The sequence below is a fragment of the Capricornis sumatraensis genome, chromosome 8 (genome assembly GCF_032405125.1).
Source record: "Capricornis sumatraensis isolate serow.1 chromosome 8, serow.2, whole genome shotgun sequence".
NCBI lineage: Eukaryota > Metazoa > Chordata > Mammalia > Artiodactyla > Bovidae > Capricornis > Capricornis sumatraensis.
In genome coordinates, this window is record NC_091076.1 from 90,581,189 (window position 1) to 90,605,950 (window position 24,762).

Here is a 24,762-nt window from a genome sequence, read left to right on the forward strand (position 1 = left end):
GATCTGCAGATGATGACTTCAGGGAGACAGGCTGCAAAATCTGCACTGGTGGACTGTGAGGCAGGGTTGAGTTCTCACTTTATCATTTGTGGACAATATCAGAAGACTCTCCTACCCCTCCAAAGCAAAAACATTTCTGAGCAGTGACCCATTGGATAGGAGCCAGAGGTCTCTGACAGGCCTGGTCTCTATATTCATTAGATTTGGGAGTAGTTTTTGCCCATTACCCATTCTCACTGAGCCCATTCCAGTCGGCTGGAAAGATCTCCTTGGCCCTGAGGTAGACCAACAAGCTTAGATTTCAACTGATTTATTTCAGGAACATGGAGGCTTGGTAGAAGTAGTCAGATATGCAGAAATCCACTCCCAAGCTTTACTATTAAGAGACATACTTCCTTAGACCCAATGGCTCTGAGAAGGATCCACAAGGAGCCTGGCAGGGCTCCTTGCAGCTGAACCTCTGCTTCCAGCTATAGACCTTCTGGAACAGGCAAGACAGGTTCTAAAATAGTTCTCCCCCACCCCCACCTCTCACTATGAACCAGTGTTTAGGATGCCCACCACCTCCAGATTGTGGATGTTTTGCTCTGGCAAGGAAATCCTATTATGGGGATAGGAAATTAGGTGATGGTGACAGAGAATGATAGATGAGCCTTTTGCTTAGCAGAGAGAGAGAGAGCACGAGCAGGCTATACAGGATTGGGTGGCTCTCCGGTCCAAAGGGCTTCCCCTTGGCCAAGCCCCACCCCAAAGCCCAGGAAGTCCAGAGCTTGGCACCCAGCCAGGGTGAGAGCATTCCTCAGGACTCTGACAGGCCGTGGGGGATGGTGGTAGTGCTCCTACCGCGAGGATGGGGGAGGGGAAGGAAACGCGCAGGGGAGGAAATGACTTCGGAGGCTAAGAGGTGGGGAACTATTATAGTTCTTGGTCCCACGAGTCCCTTTTAGAAAGAAAGGCTGAGGCTGAATGTCTTCCCAACGGCCATGCGAAGGGTCTGCAGCTTCAGAGCAAATGACCCCTAAGTCACCTCTCTGCTCAGGGTCACCACTGACGTCCCAAACAGTCCTCTGGAGGCTCTCTGTCTCCGCGTCCCTAACTCTGGGGCTGTGGTTGAGCTCGGGAGACCCCGAGTGGCGAAAATCTGGAACTGCAGCTGGGCTGGGGGAGGAGTCCATCGGGTCTCCCTCAGCCTCTCCACCAGGCCCCCTCCCTTTTCCTGCACTAGGCCCAGAACTCTGGAAATAGCACCTGGTAACGGGAGCGCTGACAGATGCTGAGTTATAGGAGAGCAAGTGTCCTTTACGTTCTAGCTCCATTACCTTGGAGCTGTTCCGCTTGAAAATAAGTGCCTTAGGACTCCTCCCATTCCCATCCACACATGTCTCTTTAGTATGCCCCTGGGTAGTGTACCTCTTGGCTACAATGGAAGTCCCCCTGTTTGTGTTCCAAGAGTCTTTTAGCCTTTGGGTTATCTACTATTCATGACCTCTATGACTCTGGAGGGACAAATGGCACCTGACTATTCTGATTTTAAATTTACCCTTCCTTTTCTGAGCACTGTTTAATGTACAACCCTTTCTGCTAGTCAGCCTTCAGTCACATACTTTCCATCACCCCAATTCCTACCCAAACCCTCAGTCTCACATCTCACCTGGGGAAAAGGAGGGGAGAGAAAAATGGACAAAGTCTTTGTGAGAATTTTTCCCAAGGAAACAGTTCCCTCTGTTTAGCTTCACTTGAAGAATTGATGCTTTTGAACTGTGGTGCTGGAGAAGACTCTTGAGTCCCTTGGACTGCAAGGAAATCAAACCAATCAATCCTAAAGGAAATCAGTCTTGAATATTCATTGGAGGGACTGATGCTGAAGCTGAAGCTCAATACTTTGGAACTGACTCAATGGAAAAAGACCCTGATGCTGGGAAAGACTGAAAGCAGGAGGAGAAGGAGACGACAGAGGATGAGATGGTGGATGGTATCACCGACTTGATGGACATGAGCAAGCTCCGGGAGTTGGTGGTGGACAGGGAAGCCTGGCATGCTGCAGTTCAAGGAGTTGCAAAGAGTCGGACACGCCTGAGCGACTGAACTGGCTAGCTTTTCCTGTTAGTCCCCTTGCTCTGCATCAAACCTTCCCACTGGACTGATTTTTGCTGTCCTGCCCTCCCCTTTCCTCCAACACGATCTTCCAGGGCTCTACCTATCCTGGGCAAATGTTCTCAACGCTGGGAGAGGATTCTCCATTCTGGAAATAATTTGCAGCTTGAGGAAACAGCCCATAGAGGAAGAACTGTTTCCAGTGTTGTTGGGGAAAGGGAGGTGATGGAGGAGGCAACAAACAGAACGCTCACTCCAGGAGAGGTCACGTTCCCGTTATCCGGAACATAATTAAAGAACTCAGCTGGTATTCGGGGATCTCCGAGAGCTCTGCCAACATCCTGAAGAACTCTAGGGGAAATCAAGTACAGGTAGTCAAGTTTGCAGCTAGGGATTACAACTCAACCCAACTTCTCCAAAACCATTTCCTTTCATGATATCTCTCCTCTTGAATTTGCCTCATCTTTTAGTTGTATGATCCTTAAAGCTATCAGCCAGGGAGTTACGTGGGTTTGAAATAATCTTAAGTAGAGGCAGCAACGGCCCCCTCTTGCACTCCAGCCCTCAATCAGCTTTCCTCTCCTCCCCATGCTGCTGCTCTACATTCACCCTGAAGGGGGCACTTTTGTTTCAGTCGTTAAAAGTCCTTTTGCCAGCGAAAAAGGAGCCGAAGAAGGAAATGTAACAATTGGTCACGTGTTGGGGGTGGGGTCCTCGCAGAGGTTTCTGGGAAGGGAAGGGAGGTCCACGTGGAGTGGGCGGGACTCGCTGAAAGTTTTGGCGGGGCTGGCAGAGAGAGAAAAATACCCGAGTTTGAGTTGTGATTTTATTTGAAAAAAAAAAAAAAAAGGCAGCAGAGAGGGTGGAGGGTGTGTCCTAGGGAGAGGCCCCCGCGGAGGGGAGAAGGGGAGCGGCACGCAAGCATCCTGCTCGCGGAAGCCTGGAGCGCAGGGCAGGGTCTTTGCCAGAAAGAGCTCTGGGCCGGTGCCGAGCTTCAGAGCCGGAAACTTCTGTGGCTCCATGCTGGTTCCCCATCCCCCAATCCTCCAGAAGGGAAAGGTAGCCTCTCCACCCGTGGTCTCATTTCGGTGCCCTGTGGAGGTGGGCTACCAGCTACGCAGCCCCAGTCTTTATTTACCTTTCCGAGAGCCTCAGGAAGCTGCAGAGATGAATCCTCTCTGGGAAGAAGCCAAAGCAAGTCTCTTTACTGCTTAGTTCTACCCCACTATTAGTAGGGAAAGGCAACTTCATGCAGTCTTAAGGTGATCTATTTCTGTTTTCTTTTTGGTCTGGGGAAACCAGGACCCAGACTGGTAAAAGGGCTTGCTACATGCTCTTTCCACACTATAGGCTTTCCATTCAAAGAATGTAGGTCGTGGAAATGCGATTCTGTCATTCCAAAAATCTTAAGAAGAATGGTTGAAGTGTTGGCTTTATCTCCATCCATACACTTAGCCAGAGGGCAAATGGAAATGGTCACTATCCCATTAGGGATGAAATAGGCAGAGAACTCTTTAGGGACTTGATTTACGGGTCCTGTGGTTTTACTCAGGCTCCTTCTCAAGCCAGCAGGTCTATTTTCTCCCTGTTGGTCTTTACTCTTTGGTATCTTATGTTCTTATGTGTCCTAGTTTAGGGATTATCACAGTTTAAAACCTAATGATAGGGCTTCCCTGGTGGTTCAGTGATCAAGAATCCGCATGCCAATGCAGAAGAGACGGGATCCATCCCTGATCTGGGAAGATCCCATGTGCCTCGGAACAACTAAGCTGATGGGCCACATCTGCCGAGCCTTGCCACAGTCGGAGAGGCCACAACTACTGAAGCCCAGGAGCCCTACAGCCTGTGCGCAGTAACAAGAGCAGCTTTCATAATGAGAAACCCGTGCCCTGCGACTAGAGTAGCCCCCACTCTCTCCAACTAAAGACCCAATACAGCCAAAATAAATACATACGATTAGTTTTAAAAAAAAAAAGAAAGAAAGAAAGAATGGTTTCGAAGCAAAAATTCTCTTCCTTTTTAGAGAGCTTCTCTTCCCAAGTTTCAGTTTTCTGGTAGTTTATTCACCTCATCCTATGAATTGAGATCAAGGAGATCAGACATCAAATTCAAAATTCCAGGCTTTTGGGGGAGAAAAGCATGTTTACTTAGTCTGAAGCAGTGAAATCCTAGATTTTGGATTTCAGTGCTGTAAAGTTTTCAGGAAAAAAAAAAAATGTAGGGAACTGATGTAGGATTGCCAGCTTTTTATTTTGCCAAGTAAGGACATTAAAAAACTACCACTACCAATTGCTGTTTACTATCATCATTTTAGAAAGGTACATCTCAACATTTGCAAAATAGGAAGTATGTGATCTCTGAGTAAGTGACAGTATTAAGCCACCCTGCCTTAAATTTTGGTTTCGCTGGTGGCTCAGACAGTAAAGAATCAGCTTGCCATGTGGGAGACCTGGGTTTGATCCCTGGGTTGGGAAGATCCCCTGGAGGAGGGCATGGCAACCCACTTGAGTATTCTTTCCTGGAGAATCCTCATGGAGAGAGGAGCCTGGCATTACATATACATGGGTGAATTTGTTTTTTGTAGACGTATTTATTTATCTTTGTTTGCACTGGGTCTTCATTGCTTGTACAGGCTTTCTCTAGTTGTGACAAGTGGGGGCTACTCTTTCTTGAGACGCTCGGGCTTCTTATTGCAATGGCTTCTCTTGTGGTGCACACCCTCAGTTGCTTTGAGGCATGTGGAATTTTCCTGGACCAGGGATCGAACCTGAATCCCCTGCATTGGCAGGTGGTTTCTCATCCACTGTACCACCAGGGAAGTCCTATTTGTCAACTTTTAAATAATGGCCATTCTGACTGGTTTGAGGTGGTACTCCATTATAATTTGATTTGCATTTCTCTAATAATTCAGCTAAGTATTTTTGAATATTGAAAATCTAAAGTAGTATTTCACATAACATGAAAATGTATGAAATTCGAACTTCAGTGTCCATAAATAAAATTTTGTAACATGGTAGGAATGTGATCACTGCTTGCAGTATTCACACCAGAGCCTTTGCTTTCAAACAGTGAATCTGCAACCTGTCATTCCCTCTAAATCCCCATACCATGGGTACCTTAACCACTCACCATCAGCCACCATTTGTTCATTTACACTGTCTTTTGTGCTGCAACAGCAGAGTTGAATAGTGCAAGAAATTCTACAGCTGTCAAAGCCTAAAATATTTACTATCTGGCTCTCGAATAATAGGTCCTGATATAGATGCCAATGTAGTGTTTTTCAGACTTAAGGTGAATCAGAATCATCTGGTGGACTTATTAAAACACATACTGCTTAATCCCACCCAGAGTTTCAGATTCCCTAGGTCTAGGGTGGGACCCACGGAGAAGGCAATGGCACCCCACTCCAGCACTCTTGCCTGGATGGAGGAGCCTGGTGGGCCACAGTCCATGGGGGTCGCTAAGAGCCTGGTGGGCCACAGTCCATGGGGGTCGCTAAGAGTCAGACAGGACTGACTTCACTTTCACTTTTCACTCTCATGCACTGGAGGAGGAAATGGCAACCCACTCCAGTGTTCTTGCCTGGAGAATCCCAGGGATGGGGGAGCCTGGTGGGCTGCCGTCTATTGGGTCGCAGAGTCGGACACTATTGAAGCGACTTAGCAGCAGCAGAGTGGGACCCAAGAATTTGCATTTCGAACAAGTTCCCAGGTGATGCCAGTCTTGGAGATTTGGTCTTGTTCAGTCACTCAGTTGTGTCAGACTCTTTGCAACCCCATGGACTGCAGCATGCCAGGCTTTCCTGTCCTTCACTATCTGTTTGCTCGAACTCACATCCATTGAGTCAATGATGCCATCCAACTATCTCATCCTGTCACCCCCTTCTCCTCCTGCCCCCCATCTTTCCCAGCATCAGGGTCTTTTCCAATGAGTCAGTTCTTCAAATCAGGTGGCCAGCATATTGGAGCTTCAGCATCAGTCCTTCCAGTGAATAGTCAAGGTTGATTTCCTTTAGGATTGACTGGTTTGATCTTCTTGTTGTCGAAGGAACTCTCAAGAGTCTTCTCCAGTACCACAGTTCAAAAGCATCAATTGTTTGGTGCTCAGCCTTCTTTATGGCCCACCTCTCATATCTGTACATGACTACTGGGAAAAACATAGCTTTGACTAATAACCTGAGTTTGTTGGACAATTCCATGGACAGAGGAGCCTAGTGGGCTAAAGTCCATCGATCACAAAGAGTTGGACGTGACTGAGCGACTAACATTTGGTCTATTGAGGAAGAAAACAGGGAATTTGTTCATGGAACAAATCCTGGTCTTAGAAGTCAACCACAAAGTCCTCCTTCTCCCTCATGCTCTCCTCACTGTTTCTATTGATTACAAAGAAAGTGAAAGTTTAGTCGCGCAGTCGTGTCTGACTCTGTGACTCCATGGACTGTAGCCCACCAGGCTCCTCTGTCCATGGGATTTTCCAGGCAAGAGTACTGGAGTGGGTTGCCATTTCCTTCTCCAACTGATTACAAAGTTCTGTAAATTAAAAATGTGAAAACTAGATTTTCAAGCCTTAGATTAACCATTTATCATCTCTCACTTGAACTAATAGCCTGCAAGTTGGTCTCCTGCCTTCAGTACAAATATATACTAGCTTTCAAAAACACAAATCTGATTATTCCACACTTTGCTGGAAATCTTTCAGTGTTCTTATATAAAATGGTATATATTTGCATACAGCCTATGCATATCCTCTAAGTCATCTCTAGTTACTTACAATACCTAACACAATGCAAATGATATGTAAATCATTGTTGGGCTTGTAGCAAATTCAAGTTTTGCTTCCTGGAACTTTCTGGAATTTTTGTTCCTGAATATTTTCAACTTGCAGTTGGTTGAACCTGCAGATGTGGAACCTGTGCATGTGGAGGGTCGACTGTATCCATTTCTTAACTGGGCCTTCAGACCTCAATAATCCAGTCTCAATACGCCTCACCTGTTTTATCCCCTGTACCCCCCCCCCCCCCCCACTATCCAAGCTAAAGTCCAGGCGACTTCGCCATTTACTTCAATACATCCTTTTATCCCAGGTATCTGCAATGTTCTCAACTCTGAAATGTCCTCCTATGGCCTCAACCTTTAAGACCCACTTCAGTTGTCACTTCCTCAGTTCCCTCCAGATAGTATGTTCTATCTTCTTTGTGCTTCTAGACAACTTTTTTCTTCCCTAGGTTTCACTATTTACACCCTATTAATAAGGCTGTCACTGTCAACCAAGCTAAAGGTCAAGGGTAGATGCTTTCTCTTAATATATCTAAATACCTCATTTACTCACTCAGTGAATATTTATTAACTGCCTACTTTAGGCCGATATATTTCTACAGGCTAAGGAGACAACAGAGAAAGAAAACATAAAGCTCACATTCTAGTGGAAGAGGACAATAAACACAATAAATTACATGTTAGATAGTACTATCTAACATTATCTATTAGGGGCTTCCCTGGTGGCTCAGAGGTTAAAGCATCTGCCTGCAATATGGGAGACCAGGGTTTGATCCCTGGGTCGGGAAGATCCTCTGAAGAAGGAAATGGCAACCCACTCCAGTATTCTTGCCTGGAGAATCCCATGGATGGAGGAGCCTGGTGGGCTACAGTCCACAGGGTCACAAAGAGTTGGACACGACTGAGCGACTTCACTTCAGATAGTAATAAGTATATGAAAAAAACTAAAGCAGGAAAGGCCCAGGAAGGAATCTGGGAAGGTTGTGGGTTTACATAAGATAGCCAGAAAAGAATGCTTGATGAAAAGATATTTAGTAAAAAACTGAAGCAATGAATAGGAAGGTATGTGAATATCTGAAGAAAGAGTGACACATGTGGAGAGAATAGCAAGTGAAAGGACCTGAGCAGACCCATGCTGGGTGTGTGTGAAGCACAGCAAAGAGGTGAGTGTGGCAGGAGGGGACTGAATAAGGGGGAGAGAAGTAGGGGCCAAAGTCATTTGTACTGGGGGCCAGATTCTAAAAACCAAAAGGATAATTTTGTTTTTACTCCAAGTAAGATGGGAAGTCATGACAAAGAACATGTTCTCACATCAGGTTCGCTGTGGCTGCCGTGTTGAGAATAGACTTCAGTGGGGGAAGGCAAAGGTTGAAACTGAGGGGCTAATTACAAGGTTACTGCAATAAAAAAAGGTGAGATACGATTATGGAAAAGATTATGGCTCAAGGTGGAAGCTGTGGAAATGTTGCAAAGGTGTATGTTTCTGGATATACATATTGAAGGGCAATGGTATTGAAGACTGACTGGATATGAAGTGAGAGAGAGAGGAAGGCTATAGAAGAAGCAGGATTTAGGTGAGGCAAATTCAGGAGTGTGATTTTAGACACAAATTTGAAATGCCTATTAGACGTCCAAGTGGATATGTTTCCTAGGCATCTGAATATGTGATTTTGGAGTGAGGGAATGAGCCTAGGAAGAAGATCTAAATTTAGGAGTTGCCAGTATAGAGATTCGGATTTGATCCCTGGGTCAGGAAGATCCCCTGAAGTAGGAAATGGCAACCCACTCCAGTATTCTTGCCAGAAAAATGGACAGAGGAGCCTAGCAAGCTATAGTCCTTGGGGTTGCAGAGTCGGACATGACTGAGCATGTGAGCAGTGTAGAGATGGTATTGAAGGTCTTGACACTGAAAAAGATCACCATATTCTATATGCCTCCTGCCACACATGGCCCCCACTTCACTGGTATCCCTAACTCCCAAATACTCCCTTTGCAGATCTGAGGCCATATAGTCTGGCAGAAGAGGGCTGTGACTCCCTTGGCTTCTTAGCACATCACCATCCATTTGTTTAAAGTTTGCAGTGCTTCATGCTCTGAGCTCACAGGGCAGAGACACAGTTTCAATTAGAGGTTTTCACATGAGGCCAAATAATGTTGCTGCTGCTGCTAAGTTGATTCAGACGTGTCCAACTTTGTGTGACTCCATGACGGCAGCCCACCAGGCTCCGCCGTCCCTGGGATTCTCCAGGTAAGAACACTGGAGTGGGTTGCCATTTCCTTCTCCAGTGCATGAAAGTGAAAAGTGAAAGTGAAGTCACTCAGTCGTGTCCAACTCTTGGCAACCCCATGGACTGCAGCCTCCCAGGCTCCTCTGCCCATGAGATTTTCCAGGCAAGAGTACTGGAGTGGGTTGCCATTGTCATCTCCATATAGACTGGGGAAAAAAAAATCCCACCTAAACAGAAAAGAAAAATCAATAAAAACTATTTAAAAGCTTTCCAGGAGAAATTCTGTAAGAACTTGTTGGCTAAAGCTGCCTGAAAGGTTACAGACAGATACAAAATGAACACAGAGAGGTCAAAGTGCTCAGCATACGTTAATACCCTAAAGTATTTCTATTCTCCGTAAAGGTAAAGATCCCTTCTAAGACTTCCTTTGCCTCAGTCTTTCATGAACACCCCCGGAAGACGCTAGAAGTGACTTAAGAAGTCTGGGGAGGTGGCCGTTGGGAAAGAACTGTTGGTAGTTGGCAATACTTCATTCCAGGGAGGTGGTGGCAACAACTCCCTAGGCAGCAGACATCATGGATTTTCCTCCCTCGGGGTACCAGAGGTCCCCTCCGTTTCTCATCTGGGTCCCTTAGAGATAAAGAACTTCGTTCTCTCCCATACAAGTGTTGGGTTGCTGGGGAGCGCAGAGTTGGAGGGGTTAGAATTCTATGCCCAGAAAATACCCACAGGCTCAAACAGGAGCCTGCATCCTAACTCTGGTCCAGGCGGCGCGCGGGGCCGCGGGGCCCCTCCGGTGAGAGCCAGGCCTGTGGCCAACGTGCCCGGGAAAGGGTTCGCCCAGCGCAGGCCGGGTACATGGAGCGCTCGATACACTTCCACGGAGGGCGCATCTGCCTCCCGAAGCCCCCTTCCTTCCTCTCAACTCCACTCTCTCGCGCTTCTCTCTCTCCCGGAGCCTCAGCAGTCGCCTGCAGCCCGTCGCCGCCCTCGCCCTTTCTTCCCTCCTCCGGACCCTCCCCCGGCTCGCCCCTCCTCCGGCAGCCCACCTTCACCCCGCCGCTCCGCGGGTTCCTCGGTCCTCGCCCCTTATTCCCGGCCTCCCCTCGCCGGCCCCCCGCGCCCGGGGCCCCCGCGGCCCCCTGCCCGCCCTCCTCCAGGCGACAGCGGCCCCTTTCACAATAGCGCGGCCCGCCTCCCTCCTCTCGGCTCCCGGTTCACTCCCGCCCGCTTCTCTCCCGGCGCATGCGCCCTCCGGTCGGCGGCGGCTGCGGCTGTGGCGGCTCCGAGCGGCTCCGTTTTTTTAAAGGGAAACGCTGAGGCATCGGGGGTGACTGTGGGGGAGGGGGACCCCGAGTCCGGAGACCCCCGGGTGAGGCGACAGACCCTCTCCCGTAGTAGGAGGGCTTTGGGCGGACCCATCCCTCCCACCCCCTCCTGAGGAGGAGGGGGGGGAAAATGGAGGCTCGGGGCGGCTGAGGCGAGCTCCGGGGCGGGGGGCCGGGGCGGGGAAGGGGGGGTGTGGGGTGGGGAGACGAGGCGGGCCCGGCCGGGCCAGGGGGGGCCGAAGCGAGCTCTGGGGATGAGCTCGGGGGCGGCTGGGTGCGAGCTTCTGCCTCTGAGGCGAAGGCGGCGGCGGCGGCAGCAGAGGCGGCGGCGAGGCCCCCATGGGCCGGCGGCGGGCCTCAGCCGCGGCCTCCACTTCTCCGCACGCCGGCGGGATGGCGCCCGGGCCCCGGAGGAGCCGCGCTAGCCGAGGCCTGCTGCCGCGCTGCTGAGGCGAGCCCGCCAAACTCCCCTCCCCCTCCTCCGTCCTCGACCCCCCGCACCTCACCCCTTCCCCACCCCCTCCTCCGTCTCGGTCCCCGACGCTGCTCCGGACCACTATGACCATGAGATCCGCAGTGTTCAAGGCGGCCGCGGCCCCTGCCGGCGGCAACCCTGAGCAGCGACTGGACTACGAGCGGGCTGCGGCGCTGGGCGGGCCCGAGGACGAACCTGGGGCGGCCGAAGCCCACTTCCTCCCCCGGCACCGTAAGCTCAAGGAGCCGGGGCCCCCGCTGGCCTCCTCCCAAGGCGGGAGCCCCGCGCCCTCACCGGCCGGCTGCGGCGGCAAGGGCCGGGGCTTGTTACTCCCGGCCGGGGCGGCCCCCGGGCAGCAGGAAGAGAGCTGGGGCGGCTCGGTGCCCTTGCCCTGTCCACCCCCGGCCACCAAACAAGCTGGCATTGGGGGGGAGCCAGCGGCAGCCGGAGCCGGCTGCAGTCCCCGACCCAAGTATCAGGCGGTGCTGCCCATTCAGACGGGCTCTCTCGTGGCGGCGGCCAAAGAGCCTACGCCCTGGGCTGGGGACAAGGGTGGGGCGGCTCCCCCAGCTGCCACCGCCTCGGACCCGGCGGGACCCCCACCACTACCTCTGCCCGGGCCGCCACCCCTCGCGCCCACCGCCGCCGCCGGGACCCTGGCGGCCAGCGAGGGTCGATGGAAGAGTATGAGGAAGAGCCCTCTCGGAGGTGGCGGCGGCTCTGGAGCTTCCAGTCAGGCCGCCTGCCTCAAACAGATCCTTCTGCTGCAATTGGATCTCATCGAACAGCAGCAGCAGCAGCTGCAGGCCAAGGAAAAGGAGATCGAGGAGCTGAAGTCAGAGAGAGACACGGTACGGGAAGGGTTAATCTGCGTTCGGGACGAGGAACGAGTTGTGCGCATGCTCGGGGGAAGGGGGCTGTAAGAGGTTAAGGTATCCCTGAGTTAGGGGTAAGGAGGTCGGCCACCAGCAAAGGAGTCTTCTCAGTAGCTGGGTCCTTGGGAGCCAGGCTCACAGACACGTTGGGTTTGAGGGAAGGGTTAAAGGGCAACCTCCCAGGAGGAGGGGGAGGGGAGGTTTCAGGTGCCAAAGGGTTAATTTAAAATGACAGCCCCAGACTTGTGGGAAAGACGTTGAGTGGGAAAGATCTGATTTGTGAGGGGTTGAAAAATGAAAAGGTGGGATGCATATGTGGTTGCTTTATGGAAGGAGTTAAATTAAAGAGCTTTGCGTTAGAAATGCATTCTGGAGGAGAGGGCCATAGCAGCTGTTGCTCTAAGCACTGCTGTAGCATCTTTATCTAGATAGAGTAGTAGGCCTTTTCATTGGCAGAGGGGTTGAGGTGACTCACAGTGGAATCCTGTTTTAGCTTTTTAAAATGATATTAGGAGAATCATCACCTTTGATTTCAGATAGTTTTTTTTTTTGTTTGTTTTAATAGGAATCAGAGTTATAAAACATGACCTACTGACCAGCTCCCTTGTATAAGCATGGTGTTTAGAAACTGGAAGGGTTTTAAGGCATCAGGGGAAATTAAGTTTATTAAATGTATTAAGCAGACCGAAATTTTTTCCCCTATATTAGAATCTTAAGATGTAGGGAAGTCATTTATTATTTCTTTGTACTTCTGAGGAACATGACTATATAGGCTTGTTTTATTTTATTTTATTACCCTTGTAGCAGTAGTTAAGGGCACCTGATGTGTTAAAACATACTCCAGATATCAGGAAAGCTGTGGTGGTGGGATATTATAGTGCTAGCATACCTTACAGCTGCCTAAAAATAAACATGGTTTCTACAATTGTTGTGTTCAGGCTGCAGCAGTCTCTGTCTCTCCTCTCTCTCCCTCCCTCTCTCTCTCTGGCGTTGTGTGCGCCAAGGGCTGAGCAAGGGAGCAGAGGGCTATTCATTTTGTTTGCTTTCCAAATGAATCTCTTCAGGCAGCAACTGTTTTATTAGAGAAGGCATTCTGCAAGGTGGAATGGGAGCTGGGGCCGGTCTCATTAAAATATTTCATGGTGTTGATTTGTGGAAGTTACTCAATATGGAGGTGGCAGTGCTCAGCTACTGTACTGCAGTCTAGGGGTGTGATGGTACTGTAATTACAACACATCATGTCCTGACTTGGGAGAGGGGGAGTCCGGAAGAGGACGACCAGTGAAGGAGAAGAAATCAAGGAAATGTCATTCACAAATAGACGTGTTTAAGTAATGTTAAGGCTGTGAATCAAAACAGAAGGAGATGAAATGAGAGTGTGGCTGACAGGGGGCTCTCTGCTGATTGTGGTTTTTGCTCAGTTCCTGAGGTAATGGCCCTTTTGCAGATTTTCCTAGGCAGGAAAAGTGGGGTGAGTTAAGGATAGAGTGTCAGTCTGAACTTGGCATTCACTGCCTCTGTTGTGTATTGCAGTCTTAGTGTCGCTTAAGCTTGTTTCTCTTATTCCAGTTGTTATTTGGCTTCTCATGAGATCTGTGCAGCTAAGTGGATGTAATGAAGTCAACATTAATATCACTGTCTAACCCAACTAAAATTCTTGTTATAGAGTATAAGTAGCACAGTTGGCATCTTTTCTCAGAACATTTTAATGTGAAATTTTCAATGATAATAGACTTCCATTTTGTGTTTGATCATGTGGTCCTCCCTTTAATTATTAGAGTCAAAAGACTTTTCAATGTTTAAATAAATAGGTATAAGTTTTTCTGTTATCTCAAATGCAAAGCAATATGCATATGTGATGATTGATGGGACTTATGGGTACTGGTTCTTTTTATAAGTCTTCCAAATTGAGTGTTCACAGTTTAGGTGGCACCTCCCCACCCTACCATACCCCCTTTCAAATAATATTGCAATCCCTAGTGGCACTGTGATTGTGTGAGCTTTTAATTCTGTCTCAATGTACTGTCTGGACTTTGTGTGTAGCATTTTTGAGTGGAAGTAGAGAGGATAGTGTTCGGAGAACTTCAGGGCCTCCTAAAAGAACATTAAGGTTAATTCTGGAAACTCCCAAACTGACTTGGAGCCACATGTTAGCAGTAGCAGAGACTGTGCCATTTAAAAGGCATGTTGTGGCCTCTCCCAGTGAAGAGGATTTTTTTCAGAAGAATGAACTACAGATTCCCCATGTCCCTCCCCAAATACATTGGCTCCTAAAATTAACCAGTGCGCCTTGTCTTCTCTATTGTGATTAAGAAAATCTATTCAGATTATGTCTGCCTGTTAAAAATAAGTTGAATTGCTGTGGTTCATGGAAAGAGGCAGAAGACCAGACTGATTCCAGAATGGGGATAAGTACCTGTGTTTAATTTTTCTGTTTTTTAAGTCTGCATTTTGCCCCTCTCTTTTTTAGCTCCTTGCTCGGATAGAACGTATGGAAAGGCGGATGCAGCTGGTAAAGAAGGATAATGAGAAAGAAAGGCACAAGCTGTTTCAGGGCTATGAAACTGAAGAAAGAGAGGAAACAGAGCTATCGGAGAAAATTAAACTGGAGTGCCAGCCGGAGCTTTCTGAGACAACCCAGACTCTGCCTCCCAAGCCTTTCTCCTGTGGGCGGAGTGGAAAGGGACACAAAAGGTGTGCTGATAACTTTGTTACACTGTCTGGACTTGAGGTCATGTGTTTGCAGTGACTGAGAGTAAGGGATGAGGACTTATGAATTAGTTTTAATACAAATGTATCTTGAATCACGAGGTCTTCTGTACTGAGAAACTGAAACATCCTTGTGTGGGCTATAAAAGTCTGTTAGGAACATTTTGGTCACAGTAGTAATTACAGAACGCAGCATACATCATAAAGAGAATGGGCAGCAAATGTGACAGCTGAATTTCTTAAAACTATAGCCCTTCACTTCAAGTTAGGAAGTATTAAATTCCTTCATTGCGTTAGGCACTGGTAGATGTTAAAAATGTAAGCTCAAAAAAAAAAAAAAAAGTAAGCTCGAACTGTCCTTGGACTGGAAGAGATTAGCTATAAGGATAGCATAAATTTTGAAAACTCAGAATTCAACTGCAATAAAATATGCAGATGGACAACAGTGATACAGACTATTCAGAGATTAATTATCGTGCGTTAGAATAGTGAAAGTTTAAGGAGGAAATGGATCTTGAAAAAGTATAGAACTTAGGTTGGTGAAAAAGGAAAGGAAATGACATTCTAGAAGTGTGCATGTGTGTGTGTGCGTGTGTAGACTGGTGGGAGAGAGAGAATCAGAAAATAGCAAGGAAAAATGATTGTAATTAACATGGTATAGGAATAGGGGGGTGGGATAAGACTGGGGTCTGGTTGACAGGAATGAAATAGACCACAGAGTAGAGGCATCTGATGTTAGCTAAAGGATCTTGAATAAAATAGGAACCTTCTTAGATTTAGTAGTCAATGGAATAGTAGTAGAAGTTCTTAAGCATGGAAACTCACTTGTTCAACAAACGTTTACTAAGGGCTTATTATACATACTGTTAAGCATGAGGCTGTTCCTGTTCATGACAGCCAAGTGAACTCAGATATTTAGATACTTGAATACTGGTCATTTTGGAGCAAGCTAGTTCTCTTGCCCGAAAATGTAATCAAATCAGATTTTATTCAAGAGTCAATAAAATTCTATAATCTTTTCTTCCCTATCTAATAGGAAATCCCCATTTGGAAGTACAGAAAGAAAGATTCCTGTTAAAAAGCTGGCTCCTGAATTTTCAAAAGTCAAAACAAAAACTCCTAAGCACTCTCCTGTTAAAGAGGAACCCTGTGGTTCCTTATCTGAAACTGTTTGTAAACGTGAATTGAGGAGCCAAGAAACTCCAGAAAAGCCCCGGTCTTCAGTGGACACCCCGCCAAGACTCTCAACTCCCCAGAAGGGACCCAACACCCATCCCAAGGAGAAAGCCTTCTCAAGTGAGATAGAAGATTTGCCGTACCTTTCCACCACAGAAATGTATTTGTGTCGTTGGCACCAGCCTCCCCCATCACCGTTACCATTACGGGAATCCTCTCCAAAGAAGGAGGAGACTGTAGCAAGTAAGGCATAGAGAACACTTGCTCTTATACCCTAGTGGTGGCGGTCAAGCTAACAAGTGTGAAAATGCCTTTGGCATTTTTAAAAAAGTGCAATCAATAAAGCAGAGTTCTGTCAAGAATGAGTAAGTTAACAGCCAGAGACAGACACTGTGCAGGCATTGCAAATAGATGGAATTACAGCAAAATGTGCTCAATGTATTTGCCTGCTTACAACACTGGGAGATGTGTTTGCCAGTAAGTTGCTCATCACAAGAGCACCAGACTTGGGGGTGTAATCTCCGGCAACTTGCATGCCCTCTGAAAGAAGGGTTTTCTGTGCTGTGAAATGCATAGAACTTATACTTTGCCATGCACGACTGTTCCTGCAATTGATACTGTGTGAAACCTGGGAGGGTGGTCTTTGGGTGTTCTCAGGGGCCAATGGTAATTTTTGGGTTGGGGAGCCAGCTTGGGGTGGGGAATTTCACCTGGGCCTCCGCTCTTTAACTATATAAACATTTATCTGTATCTCTGTGTCCCGGTCTGGGGGGCAGGAGGAATCTGCCAAAGACCAACAGTCTTACTATATCTCACTATACTTCACAAAGGTTCTAAATGTGAAGAGTTTACTTGGATTGCAGTAGCCCATTGGTTGTTCATATATTTAAATAAAATGGTCTACAAACTATTTTTCAAACAATAAGGACTATCTTGGGATATCTGAGCTGCTTGGGATGGGTGCGGGGTATGGGACCTTGGTCTTCATTCCCTTTTTGTTCTTCATGGCTTCCATACAGAGATGCTCCCCTATCTCCTACATCAACCAGTAACTGGAATGTGCCTTCAATCATGTAATGTTAGTCTATGACAGTCACTGTGGGTGCTCCGGGGTGATGGTGGGGAAGCCTTCTTGGATAGAGTCACGGTCCTGAGTTTCTACTGATGTGTCTTGCCCTCGTAGGGCTGGGTATGGGAATCCATTCCAATAAGACAAGAGCATTCTCCAGGCTTTTGTTTGGCTGTTCTGGTGACAAAATTAAGTGGAGAAGATAGATTACTCTTCTTCATTATCTAAAATTCATTAGGCCTTACATTTGAGTACATGGATAGACCAGGACCCTGATCTAGGTTCAGGTTTTTTGTTGGTTCAGTCAGTTGAACAGGTTCATCCTTAATGGTTAACCTTCTTGCTGCCATGGCAATGCTGTGTAACAAGAGAAACCGTGAAGCAATTTCCCATCCGGGATTGAGAAATGGCTTGGTCTGGAGCTGTTCTGTGTGACTGGCTGTTTTTGAAAACCCTTTCTGCCGTAGTACAGAAAATTCCAAACACCTCTGATATTGTGGGTCTAGCAGTACAGAAAGAGTCTGATTGGGGGGAATCCCAGTCCTCTGAGGAGCCTGAGTTGTGAATAAATGTGTGAATCCTTATTCTGGACGCCCCTATTTCAAGAGGAAGTCTCAATGGCTTGTTCTAAGGAAGCCAAAGTCTTTGTGCATGTTGTTCAGGCTGGACCAGCAAGGTAGTTTGTTTGGAGGGAGGAGGGAGCTGTTTAAGAAGACTACATGTGTAAGTTTTGAGAACACTGATCTTTTATTTGAAAAATAGGGTCAACTTTTACTCACCTGCCATGTTCTGAGTTTAAGGTTTGATATCCTTGGCCATCAACTGTTGCAGGGAAACCACCCTAAATAATGAAGAAAAGAAGTCGTCTCAGTGTAAAAAAAAAAAAAGTGGTGGGCTTATTTTCTTTTCTTTTGTCTGTTGTTCCCTCTTCCCCTCCCCTAGAGAGAAATTCTCAAAAGAGCAACTCAAAAAAAAAAAAAACCAAAATGGCTTCCTAGTGAGAACATCAGTGATGATCCTTTCCTCCATTTTGGGTATGGGCTTTTTTTCTTTTTACACTGAGATGATTCTTCTTTCCTGCATTATTTAGGGTGTCTGATGCCATCAAGTGTTGCAGGAGAAACTTCAGTCTTGGCTGGTGAGTAGAATAGGAATTATATTGACTGGGCCTGGGGTGGGGGCTGGTGGGATGGTGGATGGTTGGGAGTTGCATCCCCCATCAGTTGGATGGGGGAGAGTGAGATTCCTTGGTATGTGATTACACTATAGACTTCAAAATGACTACAAATTTCAGTTGTTTTTCAGGAACTGCAATAGCATCCATTATATGAATTGTCAGGTATTGGTTTAGGGTTTTTTGTAATCCTGTGTTTGGCAGACTGCAATGGCATTTTAGGTTCTTTCAATACCATAGCAAGGACACTGAATATGGCTTCAGGTGAGGCCATAGAATGGATTCCTATCACTTGGTAACTTTGTCTTATCTGGGGAGAGACTTCTTGTCCTAGTGAATAGTAGGTTGTGTGACCTTGGATTTAAGGGTGGTTCCACCCCTCCTCCCTTTCTTTTTTTTTTTTTTTTCTTTCCAGTTCCTTCTTGGAGGGACCACTCAGTAGAGCCTCTAAGGGACCCAAATCCTTCAGACCTTTTGGAGGTAGGTACCCAAGACTCGTCAGTAGAAGGGAGTACGAGATAGATAGAAATGGGGGTATAACTTGAATATGTCATAATAACTGTATGGATGGGTTAAATAGAATTCTAAAGCCAGAAGGTGACTTGAGAGATTATCAAGTCCAACTCCTTTGTTGTATAGATGAAAAAACTGAGATCTAAAATGGCTTAAGTGATTTAAACAATAAGTAGCTAGTGAATATTCAAAACAGAGCTAGGTTTCATGCTAAGTAGAAAAGTTAGGCATGTACCACTCAGAAACAGAATTATATATTCCAAGCTCATTTGCCTTTTGAAAGCTTGATACTTACTTTAAACTCATATCCTTATAAAATATAGCAGTAGGGAGGGTTTGTGGCAGTCTGAAGGGTTGTTTCAGTGTTACGTGACTTTCACTTTGGAAAGTTATAGAAAAGATTTTGAAATGTGGAGATTCTACAAGGGTAGGAGTAGGGATAGAAGTATGTGTTCTGTTGATTTTTGTTACCAGGGGTTTCCCATGATACCCATAGAACTTATAGACTTAGGTGGGACCTGAAGGTGAAAGAGGTTTTATTCCTGAAAGCTGGAAATGAGTATACATGTCACACGGTGATAAATAGCTTATCAGCTGCTCTTCTTTACACAGAACCTGGATGACAGTGTGTTTTCGAAGAGGCATGCAAAACTGGAGCTGGATGAGAAGAGAAGGAAAAGGTGAGGCTAGAGATGTTCACTGTGGGAACAGTTGAGCCTATAGGACTGTGACATCTCTCATCCATGCTGAGGGGAGCCCAGGAGCTCTTAATGCTTTTAAATTACTGACTTCCTAATTGATTATCACAGTTTTGAAGTGGTTATTGTTAGAGATAAAGATGTTTGGCCTCTTTTTCTTGTGGGGAACACTAACACATGATCCAGACTGCTAGACCGAAACAGCTCTTCCCTAATCAAGCAGACAGTTCTCTTTACCCCCTGCTTCCCACCCCCATCCCTTCATCTAGAAGTCTCAGCCAGGATCTCCCTAGCATCTGGATCATATGAGTTGCCTTTATAGAGCAGGTTTTCAGTAATATTGGGTTTGTTTGTTTTCTTTGTCTGGTTTGTTTTTCCCAGATGGGATATTCAGAGGATCAGGGAACAAAGAATTTTACAGCGACTGCAGCTCAGAATGTATAAAAAGAAAGGAATTCAGGAATCTGAGCCTGAGGTTACCTCATTTTTCCCTGAGCCAGATGATGGTAAGTTTTGTTTATCTAAGAGAATAAGTTTTCTCAGAGAAGAAAAAGGGTACAAGGCTCCAGGATACAACTTGCTCTGAATGAATGTGGTATTTTGGAAGAGGTATAGTTGCTAGGTATCTTCCATCCATGTCACTAACAAGGTCCCATCTGGCTTTCTTCCATAGTTGAAAGTTTGATGATTACCCCCTTCTTGCCTGTTGTAGCATTCGGACGACCATTACCAAAACTAACTCCACAGTAAGTATAAAGTTTTTTTCCCTCTTCTCAGGTGGCATGCACTTCACTTCCCTTTCAGACTTCATGAAAGCTTCAATATAAGGTGGAATAGTAGGCTTAGGGATAGCCATGGCTCTTTGACAGGAGTGTCGCTGCCTGGGCCACTAGCTTTTGCAATGATAAGATTCCCAAGCCAAGAATTAGGAGGATTGCTTTTCGATTTAGAAATAGATTATTCAATCACTTTAATAGCACACCATTTCTCTGACTTTGAGGCAAGAAAGACACTCCAAACTTGGGACTTGGGAGTCAGGGCTAGGAGTGGTGAAGGGTATACCATCTCTCTTTGACTTAGTCTCATGTCCATATTGAATTTCTTCTAGTCTTGCAGGTTGATTCCTTCTTCTTTTTTTGCCAGGAATTTTGAGCTGCCCTGGTTGGATGAGCGTAGCCGATGCAGGTTGGAGATCCAGAAGAAGCAAACACCTCATCGGACGTGTAGGAAATAGCTGTGCTGGCAAGAACCTTCTGTCTTCAGATAGTTGTAGCATGCCATTCCCAGAGAGTGGCAGAGACCTGTATATGTGACCTATGTCCTTATGTATGTTACCATTTGCTGAAAATGCCCTTCCATACTCCCCTGATCTTGGTTTTGTTTTCATCACTCTGATTTCACAAAAACTCTTTCATTGGGCTAATTGTGAATTGTGGAGGGTGATTGGGATTTCTTTTCCCTTTTTGGGGAAGTGAGTTCTCAACTTAAATCTATAGGATGGCAGACTTGGAAGCTTCAGGGGTCTGCTTCTTTACATTTGCCTGTGTTAAAGGGGTAAAAGGGCTCCCTTCATTAGATTTGTGGAAGATGAAGCAACCCCTGCCTTTAGAGTTGTGCCTGCATGGCACTCTTCTCGCCCCGTATACCCTTCCTTATAGTATGAGTATGTTTTTACCCTAAAACAAAACAAAATTTCACCAGGAGCTTAAGGACCAGATGAGGAATAACAAGTGACGTGATGAAGCAAGTCATCTTCACAGGGTAGAAAAGATAATGGCGAGTTGGTTGATAAATATCTGAAAACACAGTTGTTGTCTTAAAACTGTTCTGTGGTACAGCCATGTGGGAATGGATGTTTGGCTGTGATTATTTTCTTAAGTTAATGGGTAACTGAACGTCTTTCCCCACCCCTCAAAAATAAGATCTTCTGAAGAGAGAATGAGGATGGTTAGCTTGGGGCCAGCTAAGGCTCTAAACAAAAGCAGCTGGTGTTGGGAACGGCGCGCCAGATCCTGTACAGACGTCTCTGTGTCGCATCACCTCTTGAGTATTCCTTAGTTGGGTTTTATCCTTTTAGCTGAGCTCTTGGTGGTGGGTTAGAGATTTAGGGAGGGTGGGGATGTATGTGGAAATATGTGCTTCCTCTGGCTGGCAAATGTCTACATCTTGAAACAAACAGATGTACCTAATGAGCTTCTCCAGTTCATTTTGTAAAAATAGATTTGTATGTGTACCATCTTGGTTCTCCCCTCCCAACCCTCACCTCCCCCATTTTGTTAAAAAATTTCAGGACAGCACTCCAGGCCACTTTGGTCTCAGTGTAAGATCCCTGTAACTATCTGGAAGGAAAATAGAGCCAAGACCTCTGGTCTTAAATATATAGGAATTGCCTTTCTTTAGTCTTCAGGACTATTGTATGAAAACAAGTAGGGGTCTAATCTCCTAGAAGGTAGGGGCTTTTATCCTTGAAGAGAATATGTCCCCAGATTATTAGCACTTTTAGAGGAGAAGCCAAGGTATGTAGGGTGTGTGGCCGGCCCATCAGTGGAGCATGAGAGAATGGGATACCATTGTGGGAAGGGAAGAAAAAAGTTCCTCAGGGGCCTCCCACTGCTAAAGCTTTTCGTGAGATGTTGGTCTGTGCTCCCTGAGTTTGACTTTTAAAGGAATTACTCGGGCAGCACATGTAGTATTCTTGGATGATCTTGCTGCTCTTATTTCTCCTTTGTGTGTGTGTGTGTGGCTATGGGTTTTCATTTGTAACTCCATCTGCTTAGGAGAGTGGGCTCTCCACAAGGGAACCTGCTGTGAACTTCTTTGCAGCAAGAATGTAGAGAGAAATAGGACTTATTCCACTAGGGGCTCTCATCTCACACCTTAAGGAGAGGAAGGAGATTTCTAGAAAAACTAGGCCAGATTTTCTTTGTTCTACCATCATTTTAATATGGCAAACTGTTTGGCTTTCCTACTCTGACCTATGTTATGTTCCTTTAAAATGTGCCCAAGAAGAAAAAAGACCAGTCAGTGTCTCTTTATTTTATTCTTTGATTCCTCTCAGTTTCTTAATTTTCAGCATTTGTTGGATTCCTTTGGATATAGGTTAGCAGATTTCACCTTTGTTCCTACCCAAGGGACTTCCCAGATTCTGAACTCAAGTTAGACTAAGAGGAATCCATGAGGTGCTATTTGGCCAGACTTATGTGGATTCTAATTTCCTTGGTTTTCCCTCTACCTAGTATCTATTTTATTGCCCCCTTTTCTAGATCAATTCTCCTTTGATTTGGACATGTTGAAGTTTTTTTGAGAAGGAGGTTGGAGGGTAGATGAGCAAAGTTCCAAGAGCAAAAAGACAGTGTGTCAGAGTGTGGGGGGAAATTAGTCTTATTTTTTCCCTACATGGGATACAACACTGTGAAATTCAATCTTCAAGTGAAGGCCCTGCCGTTCTCCTAAAACATAGTTCTTTGTTTCTTTCTTTAACAAAGTTTAAGCTAGTGTTAATAAATTAAAAAAAGAAATTGCTTGTCTGTCCACTTCAGCTTTGTTTTATGCCCATTTCATATTGTTGTCTGTGTTGTAATTCATACTTTTGATACCATTTCTGATGTGTAAAATTGGTTGTCTTGTAAATATCTTATAAAGAGTTCAACTGTAAATAAACTATTGTGGCTGTTAATTTTTGAACTTCTGCTTCAATTTATTAGATTTATTGGGAAGCATTAAACAGTTTTGCTTGGATATTTTAAAGGACTAGAAAAAGAAATCCACTTTCACAAAATAGAAAAACACCATTTTCCCTTTTATATGAGATACTAACTCCCATTTGTGTATGAACACAGTGTATGTTCCATCTCTTTGTCCTGGGTTCTTCCTTACAGATAATGGGCAATTAAAAAACAATAAGAGATGATAGGATGCTTGGTGCCTGGTGTCTAATTAATAAAACCTCAGCTGGAAGGACCTTATAGGTCATGTAGTCTGACCCAAGTACATGATTTCCCTCTGACAACATTCCAGACAAATGAAATCCAGCTTCTTCTCTAACACTTTCGTTTTCTCCTGTCCAGTTTTTCCTAAATGTTAGAGAACTCTTCCTCATTGACAAAATCTAAGTTCTTGTAACTTGAGCCCACTGGTTCTTGCTCTGCTTTCCAGGGTGACAAAAAGATCAATTCCTTCTTTCCTCATAGTCCCTCAAATACTTTGCTGTGGCAATCCCAATCTTCATGGTTCACATTCAGAGCTCTTACAATTGTTCCTCAAAAGAATCTTGAATGTTTCAGTTCTCTGGATGAGTGAACAATTTGCTCAAGTCCATTTAAAAATTGAATGCAGACCAAACAACTGAAAGGCAAAGTGGCAGACTATCACTTTACTTATTTAGACACTAAATTTGGCAGCCTTACTATATCAATTTACTTTGTGATTGATAGGATCCTCTAGGTTTTCTTTAACACTTTAAAAATCATATATCCTTCATTTTGAGCCCAAGCAGTTGGTTTTTGGACCTGTATTTACAAGTTGTCCCATTTGACCACTTGTTTAACCAGTTGAGCTCTATTTGGATCCTGACTATCTCTGAAGGCATTCATAATACCGTCTAGTTTCATAATGTCTATAAATTTGATAAGCATCAGTAGCCTTGACCATATTATTTGTAAAAGCATTACACGGGACAGAATCCTGTGCTATGATAGTGACTTTCCTCGGGTGTATATTATTGTGTACTCCTTTAGATGCACAGTTAGCTCGTGCTTCTTGTATGTTTTTTATTATGGTACAGAGAAAATATACAATTTTTTTTTCCTTGCTGAAAAATGTGTTGCTAAAATCACAGCATTCCGTCATCTACCCGTTTGGCAAGAAAATCATTTCGGGATATTAAACTAATGCCCGCTCCTATGATTATCTCTAAGTCGGTTCTAAAATTTTAGTAAGATTACCATCTGGTTTAGACGGTAAAGAATTCGCCTGCAATGTGGGAGACCTGGGTTCAGTTCCTGGGTTGGGAAGATCCCCTGGAGGAGGGCATGGCAACCCGTTCGTGTATTCTTCCTTGGAGAATCCCCATGGATAGAGGAGCCTGGTGGGCTACAGTCCATGGGGCCGCAAAGAGTAGGACACGACTGAGCGACTAAGCACATCGTATTAGCCTGCACTTTCAGGGAGGTGATGGCTGGGGTGGGAAGACACATGAAGGGGGAAGAAATGAGAATACAGGGGAAACACTAGTGCTGCAACACTAAATTCTCGGGCTTCCCTACAGACAACTGGTTTCTCCCCCGCCCTTTAGCTTAAAATAGACTGATAAATCTGAAGCAGCACAACGGCTTCAGAGGTTTCCCTTGATTCGTGGTTTTTACTAAGCAAACGAATGCAGTCAAACGATCTGCTTCAAACGTAGGTAGAAATGAGAGATTAAAAAGAAAATCATAAAACAACTCTAATGCCGCAGTGAAGCTGTGACAGGTCAACGCTATCCACTCAAGCCCAAGATGGCCGGGCAAGGACCGAAGCCGACTGCCCGCCCAAGAGCAACTCTCCTCGCCAGGGGCCCAACCGCGGGGAAGTCAGGGGCCTCACCACGCCCCCTCATGTCACCAATTACGCAATTCCGCGCACCCGCAAACGTGCCGCAGCGTGCCAGC

At 45.9% G+C, this 24,762-nt stretch overlaps 1 protein-coding gene across 2 annotated transcripts; it reads left to right on the top strand.

The window, feature by feature from the left end:
* Positions 1 to 10,983: 10,983 nt before the first annotated feature.
* On the top strand, positions 10,984 to 22,723 carry MSL1 (MSL complex subunit 1). Of its 2 annotated transcripts, XM_068976721.1 has the most exons (9): positions 10,984 to 11,751; positions 14,246 to 14,469; positions 15,521 to 15,903; positions 17,820 to 17,867; positions 18,319 to 18,383; positions 19,029 to 19,096; positions 19,496 to 19,620; positions 19,788 to 19,860; positions 20,258 to 22,723. In XM_068976721.1, the coding sequence occupies exons 1-9, from the start codon at positions 10,984 to 10,986 to the stop codon at positions 20,346 to 20,348; spliced, it is 1,845 nt and encodes a 614-aa protein (XP_068832822.1). In that variant the 3' UTR covers positions 20,349 to 22,723. The 2 variants fall into 2 exon arrangements, with proteins under 2 accessions (XP_068832822.1, XP_068832823.1); XM_068976722.1 differs by lacking the exons at positions 17,820 to 17,867; positions 18,319 to 18,383; positions 19,029 to 19,096; ... (1 more) ...; positions 19,788 to 19,860; positions 20,258 to 22,723 and having other exon boundaries at positions 15,521 to 16,508.
* Positions 22,724 to 24,762: the final 2,039 nt, after the last annotated feature.

What these genes read in the sequence shown, in the direction of transcription:
- MSL1 (XM_068976721.1), top strand. Translation starts at nt 10,984, where the DNA reads ATGACCATGAGATCCGCAGTGTTCAAGGCGGCCGCGGCCCCTGCCGGC. An exon ending in AGAAACTTCAGTCTTGGCTG is followed by an intron (nt 17,868 to 18,318) that starts GTGAGTAGAATA and finishes TTTTCTTTCCAG; the next exon opens with TTCCTTCTTGGAGGGACCAC. An exon ending in GATGAGAAGAGAAGGAAAAG is followed by an intron (nt 19,097 to 19,495) that starts GTGAGGCTAGAG and finishes TGTTTTTCCCAG; the next exon opens with ATGGGATATTCAGAGGATCA.